The sequence below is a fragment of the Mustela erminea genome, chromosome 10 (genome assembly GCF_009829155.1).
Source record: "Mustela erminea isolate mMusErm1 chromosome 10, mMusErm1.Pri, whole genome shotgun sequence".
Lineage (NCBI taxonomy): Eukaryota > Metazoa > Chordata > Mammalia > Carnivora > Mustelidae > Mustela > Mustela erminea.
The window spans coordinates 14361211-14368139 of NC_045623.1; the positions used below are offsets into that span (position 1 = coordinate 14361211).

The following is a 6929-nucleotide window of genomic DNA, read 5'->3' on the forward strand; positions in this document are numbered from 1 at the left end:
ATCCTATTGGTATTTTTACTGGGACTGTCTGTGGAATCATCCATTAGGATTTGGGGGGGTTCACATTTAAATTTTTTGTTCCCGTATAACATCACTTTGCATATCTTTTATGCTATAGCAAAGAGGTGGACATCCACATGTGAACATTGCTTTGTACATGTGGAACTTATATTTGTGTAAAACTCTTGGGATGTACAAAGTACCATAGAAGATGGTACATCTTCCTTATTCTCGAACTAACAGGTAAACGTTATTAGTTCTGTTTTCACGAGGAAGCAACTACACTTACCAAAAGAATGCAGCTAGTTGGGGCCGAGGTTGAGGCCAGAGCCCTGATCAGTCCTGAGCTTGTTCTGGGGTACCATCCTCTCAGTTTGGCTTCTAGCTATGGAGGAGTTCTGGATCTCTGGATGTGACAGGACCAGACAAATAAATGATACTGGAGGAGCCAGCACTGCAGACTGGCTGGTTTTATTTGGAACTCCGGCTCACTTGCCCATTTGGCTGGCTTCTCCCAAGCTGGCCAGTGGCACCAAGTGAGCACCCTTTGTGCACTGAGCTCTGTACCACACACTCTGGAAGAGGACCAGGGAGGCCGTCTCAGCCCTCAAAGGGCTAAGAGGCTGTCCATCCAAGCAGGAGGGCTGGCAGTGTCTTCTCAGGCCAACACTCCCCCTCGGTCTTCAAAACTGCCGGCTAACATTTCCAGATCCCACCCAAACAGCTCCAACCACACCATGCTTTGGTCCAGAATTTGTCCTAAGGGAAAGTGATGAATAAAGACAGAGCCGAGAGTAAACGGGACAGGCATCAAGCCTCACTGGAAAGGTAGGGGGAGTCTGTCATTCTGACTGGAGCATAGACAACCTTGTCCGAGGGTGCAGAATGTTTCTCCGTCAGGTGTTCACTCTTCTCTTCCAAGATTTTGAAAGCTACGCTAGCATAGGTAAGTGCTTCCTCCGGGGATGAAAGCTGCAGAGGAAGAAGGAGGAGGAAAAACTGAGTTCAGTTTGGAGGGCAGTGTCTCTTTAAAAGCCAGGGTCTCGGGCGCCTGGGTGGCTCAGTGGGTTAAAGCCTCTGCCTTCAGCTCAGGTCATGATCTCAGGGTCCTGGGATCGAGCCCCCACATGGGCTCTCTGCTCTGCAGGGAGCTTGCTTCCCCCTCTCTCTCTACCTGCCTCTCTGCCTACTTGTGATCTCTGTCAAATAAATAAAATCTTTAAAAAAAAAAAAAAGGAAACAGTTCTTAAAAAAATAATAATAAAAAAATAAAAGCCATGGTCTCTGTAGAAGCCACTTGGAGGCTGTGGTCATAAAGGATCAAAGAGATCAGAAGATGCACGTGCCCAGGGTCCCCTAAACAGTGTGATCGTCTTACCTTGGCCGGAGGATCACAGCTGGAGTGACTGTCCAAGGGAGGATCCCGGGCCCAGGGACTGGAGTGGCCTGCCACAGGGGCCAGGAAAGAGAGGAACAAGTCTCACCAGTGGGGCGTGGAGGAATGGGAAGCCCCTCTCTGCAGGCTGGGGGGCGAGGTGGGTGTTGGAGGTAGCAAAAGTGGAGGGGTAGGGAGGGCAGGGACAGAAGCCAAGGGTATCAGTTCCCCAGTCTGTGGAGAGGGTGAGCTACCAAGGTTTTACTCCCCCTCAGAGCTAACACCGAGACTAATTCTCAATGTCAGAGCCAGAAGAGCTGTCCCATCTCTCGGAGACCGCTTACATTTCCTGTAGCTCTTCACGATGAAGAAGACAAGGACCAGCAGCAGCAGTGTTAGCAGGACCCCCACAAAAAAGGCCAAGACCAAATGCTGTATGCTGTTTTGGCAAAGAAAGGGAGCAGATGACCAGCTGGGCTTTCTGAAGGCCTCTGCGAAAGGCCAGAGGGTCACCGTTCCTGCCTGCGGGTCGATCCCTAAAATAGCTTTCATGCTGGCTAGGTGACTTTTACCCACTGCTTTTCAACTTTCTACTTTGGGGTTCCAGAACTCTCTGAAACCTCAGGGCAAATCATGAGCTCTTGTCCCCCTCAAAAATCTTCACAAGCCCGCCCGTACACACAGTTTGTCGACGAGCTGAGGGGATTCATGGATCTCCTGAGGGATCTCCCTCCCTGGGGCACTCCAGGTTAAGAACCACACTCTAAATATAAAAAACCGATTCTTTTTTTTTTTTTTTTTTTTCAACTGTTTCTGGTCCCTTTTCCCCAGCCCTCCCTCCCAAGTCCCATCAGGCAGGGCCGTCAGCACAAAATCCAATGCCATGTAGTGCAAGATGAGATGGGCCGGAGAATGGCTCGCTTACTTGGTGGGCTCCGGGGAGCAGGGTGTGGAGGCAATTGTCGGAGCTGTGGTGCTGACACTTGGTTTGTCTGTGAGAGAATGCGAAGAGACTTAGTGCATCTGCCACATCTCGTGAATCTTTCCAGCTTAAATTAAGTCCCCAGGTGCCCCACCCTATCCAAGCCCCCAGGGGACATAAACAATGGAGAGTCCCACTCTGTAAAAGGAGAGAACGGTGTTTCATGTCCTGGATCCTTTAACACAAGTAGAGCTTTCACGTAAAAACTTAAAAAACAAACAGCTACACCCATGAAAGAGGAGCCTCACGTTTCTGCAGCCCCGTGTGCCCCTTTGACAAATAAACACATCTCCTGTCCCTCCCTCCAAGATTTAGTGGACCCCAGGGAAATGTGCTTCCTCGGACATAAGCAGACAATGTCAAGGCCAGGGAGTAGAGAACCAAAAGCAAAACCCAAAACTAGCATTTCCCAAAGTTTTGGGGAACTTGACCTTGGAAACTACTGCCTTTTTTTAGTGGTTCCTTTGTTTGCGGGTGGCTTTTAACAGTGTCTAGTCAAAGGCAGCCACAGTGAGTTCTCACAAGGCCAGTGTCATAAATAGGGGGCCAGTAGAGGGAAGTGAACTGCCTTGCCCTAAGCTACCCAGCTGGTCTTATACTGAGCACACAGACACCCTTTACTCAACTTGGGAGGGTAGCCTGTTCTCCCTGGTTCCCCTTGACACTCTTCTTGGCATTGGGTAAAATTTGATTCTTCCAACCTCAGAAAGGTTGTCCCATTCAGCTCTTCAGTATCATTACTGGTTAATCCAGTCCATGTTAACTCAGTAGTGAGGCAGGTAATGGTTTCTGCCCTGGACTTACCATTTTTGGGTTCAGGTTTGGAACTCCATCCTCCCATGCTGTCTTCCCGAGAATAAAAAATGTTCCTCTTTGAAAGCTAGAAAGGAAAGGTAGCAGAGGGCTGAACTCTGAGGCTGTGATTTTGTTACCAGAGCAGTATCCATGAGAGAGAGGCTAATCATGGTGGGTGTTCTAGTGAGGACAGTGGTCATGGACTTTACATGGTGTGGTTATTATACCTCAGCCAACAGTCCTCAGCTTTGCAGGTCTAGAAATCTGATTTTAGCAGGGCTAAAATTCAACCAGAATGACTGATGGGTCCAGAACTGACTCATACCAACTAACTCCCAGGAGACTGATGTATAAACTGAAATGACATAAGGAACATGTTGGTGTCACCAGTGCATTCTATCAGAACACATGGGAGAGCCATTTAAAACCACAGTTTTGCTTGGCAAACATTGAATTGAACTGAGTATGGGAGAAGATGAATGGATGATTTTAATACTGAATGTCATAGAGGTCTAATGTATTTCCTTCACTCCTCCTTGGCAGCTGGGTAAGCTTTGACCCTTTTCTTGTGAAGGCCCTTTCTCTAGGCTGTTTCAGAATTTTTATTCTGTTCAAGTATTATCTTTTCAAGAGTGTCAGTGTCCTTATCTAGGCTACGGTTCTACTTTTTACGTTAAGTTTTCTGTATTTTCCCTTTTATTTATTTGTACTAAAAAGTGTAAAGTACCTAAGAGAAGCAGAGTAAAATCACCTGAAATCCTACTATTGATTATTATATTAATAATTTTGGAGTATTTCTTTTTAGTTCATCTTCCATGCGTTTCCTAAAAGCTAGTTGAGACTTCATATGTCCTTTTCTGTTGTTGTTTTTAAGTTTTTTCTTTATCATAAACATCCCTCCTATGACATTCAAAACTTTCTATAAGCATTTTTAGCGACCATAAGTGTTTCAGTTATAGCTATATACTATAGCTCGCTTAAGCAGTTTCTTTGCTGATAAAAATGGTCTCCACTTTTATTTAAATAACAGGACAAAGACATTTTAGGAAACCACAGTTTGACTTCATATTTAGGCACACCCATGATAAGAATTTTTGGCTCTGTCTATACCTGCTGTATTTTAAGGTAATTTATTTAGATAATAAATGTCATCTATTTTTTGTGTTTATTTATTCAGCTTTCAAAAGTGAATCAATTTCCAAGTCCTTGGACATGGGGAGGGTCGGGAGAAGGATAACTAATCGCCATTTACCACTTACAACAGCAATAATAATAAGTGCGATAGACTCGACCAAATAATATAATATAAGGTAAAGTGCCAACAGGGAAATCTGGTGAGAATTCTGAGACACAAGACTAGGAAGCCCATCATCTGCAGCAGAATCATCAGTGGTAACAATTTTTCTAGCATTTTTGCTCCTTTTCTAATTTAAAAGTCAACAATGCTCTTTGTAGAGCACCATAAAATAGAGACTATTTTTTAAAATACTGAAATATGTGTTTGCCCTAAAAAGAGCATGATCTTATGCTATGAATTTATATTAAACTTCACCACTGGGGACGTAGGAGATGAGACGATTGTAGGTTTCTGTAAAGTCTTAACCTTCAAATAAGTGGCTCTGAGTTTACAACCATCCCAAAGAAATGCCACCACAGCCACCTTTAAAATTTTGGGGCCACCTCATATTGAAAGACAAAACCATCACACAGAGCAGCAGGAAAATAAATACTTACAGATCCAGGCCAAGAAAAGCAGGAAACACATTTCTATTTGAAAACAACGCCCCAAACATTTGACAGAGCATAAATTAAAATAGAAACAGCACTATCTATACTTTTGCACATTTTGTCCAGTACTGGGAGACTCTTAACAGTTGCCACAAAATCCACTAGCTACGTGCAGCCACTCAAATACAACCCTTTCCCCACCAAATAAAGTTAAAGAGGAAAAAAAGAGATAGAAACCACTAGAAATTAGATGACATTTCCCTTGCATGAATAATTATTTCATCTAGATTAAAAGCATGGGGTAAATGCATTTACCTTCTAAGAAAAAGTCCGGTCATAAGATGCCCGTTGTCTAAGACTGAACTTTTCACTTGCTTCCGTGACTACTCCTACTTTTCAGAGATGACGAAATCATGATTTACTGCTACTACCCCATCAAGCTGTGTGTTGCAAAGATCTTGTCTAAACTTGAGGTCAGACTTCCCCTTTGAGCCCAACATTATATATGCTTTAATTATTTTTATAACACCATATATTTTTTAATCCCATGAACATATCTTTTGACACATGAACACTAGAACATGAGGGTTAAGACAAGTATATTTCTAATTAAGCACTTAACTACCATGCAAGATAAGGTGGAGTTCCCAGCAATATGGCATTATCATTGTCATCAAGCACCTTCAAATATCACTTGTTCTAACCAGAGAGATGAGGTTGATAAGGAGGGACAAAGAGCAGGGTCAAGCAGAGTCAAGCATAAGGTACTAGCTGGCCAGACATGAACCGTGCTAGGAGTTATGGAGATCACTGAGGGTGCCTGAGTGGCTCAGTCAGTTAAGCATCTGACTCTTGATTTTGACTCAGGTCATGTTCTCAGGGTCATGAGATTGAGCCCGTGTGGGGCTCTGTGCTCAGCAAGGAGTCTGCTGGAGATTCTCTCTCCCTCTCCCTCTGACCCTCCTCCCAGCTCATGCTCTGGTGCTCTCTCTCAAGATAAATAAATAAAATCTTAAAAAAAAAAAAAAAGTTATGGGCAATCCCTTTAGGGTGATGGTGAGTCATTTCTTTGCAAATATTTATCCATAAAATAATGTTAATAAAGTACTCTGCATCTTAAAAGAAGTAGTAAAAAGTAAAGGGAGGATGGATTTAGAATTTAGAAAAATAAACATATGGATTTAGAAATATTATCCAAAAGAGAATTTATGAAAGATTCACTAATACATATTCACAGATATTTAAGAAATCTGGCACACAGTAATTTCTAAGAACACCATAGAAGTTCTGGTCACTCCACTGTGTTTTGTGTTTAGCTCTGTAAGAAAACCTTGAGAGTGAAAATCTGACATTTAAGGATTCAAGAAGTTTGACAAAAGAAAATAATCCCTGAAATTATTATTCTTTTTACAAAAGAATTTGTAATTTATGTAGTTAATGGAAAATAAGGCAAGAATTCTTATGACGCCAAAATTATCAGAGGAACAGATTGGATAATCCTCATTAGATTTTCCTCTCAGCAACTAAAAGAAACTATTGAAATAGAGTAAAAACACCTTTAACTTGGAATTACTCCCTCTGGATCTCTTAATCAAGAAAGGCATGTTATTTTTTTATGTGGTATTTGAAAACAAGAAACATTCTAAAATTTGAAAAAAAGATTTAAAATATTAATACATACACTTGCTAAATAAACTGTGTGTGAATTAGGTGCTATGGATATTTCAGAGAACAAAGCAGAAAATTTTCTCATGGGGCCTATTGTCTAATTGAGAAGAGAAATCAAAAACAAGAAAACAACAGACATTACAGATTGTGTTAAGGGCCATGAGGGACAGAAGCAGATTAAATGGTGGGAGGTCTTTAGATAGATGGAGGAGCAGGGATGGTCTGTCCAAGGAGCAGACACTGAGAACCAGAGGATGGGAAAAAGCTGGGCAGGCAGAGAGCCCCAGAAAGACAGTTTCAGGCAGAGGGCAGAGCAACTCAACAGGCAAGGGAAAAGGAAGAGCTGGCAGAGCTTGTAGAGCTAGTGAAATCAGGCAAGGC

General features: G+C 42.7%; 1 protein-coding gene across 1 annotated transcript; it reads right to left on the bottom strand.

Annotated features, from left to right (window-relative positions):
• Positions 1-452: 452 nt before the first annotated feature.
• Positions 453-5304, bottom strand: C10H1orf162 (chromosome 10 C1orf162 homolog). The gene is made up of 7 exons (XM_032360764.1): positions 5196-5304; positions 3162-3237; positions 2301-2367; positions 1720-1814; positions 1379-1446; positions 868-972; positions 453-759 (listed from the first exon to the last, which is right to left on the bottom strand). The coding sequence occupies exons 2-7, from the start codon at positions 3196-3198 to the stop codon at positions 697-699; spliced, it is 435 nt and encodes a 144-aa protein (XP_032216655.1). The 5' UTR covers positions 3199-3237; positions 5196-5304; the 3' UTR covers positions 453-696.
• Between the last annotated feature and the right edge of the window lie 1625 nt (positions 5305-6929).

Excerpts from the sequence above, each read along its gene's own strand:
- C10H1orf162 (XM_032360764.1), bottom strand. The coding sequence starts at position 3,198 with ATGGGAGGATGGAGTTCCAAACCTGAACCCAAAAATG. Across the intron at positions 2,368-3,161 it reads CAAACCTGAACCCAAAAATG|ACAAACCAAGTGTCAGCACC; the intron begins GTAAGTCCAGGG and ends ATTCTCTCACAG. Across the intron at positions 973-1,378 it reads GCTGTGATCCTCCGGCCAAG|CTTTCATCCCCGGAGGAAGC; the intron begins GTAAGACGATCA and ends CTTCCTCTGCAG.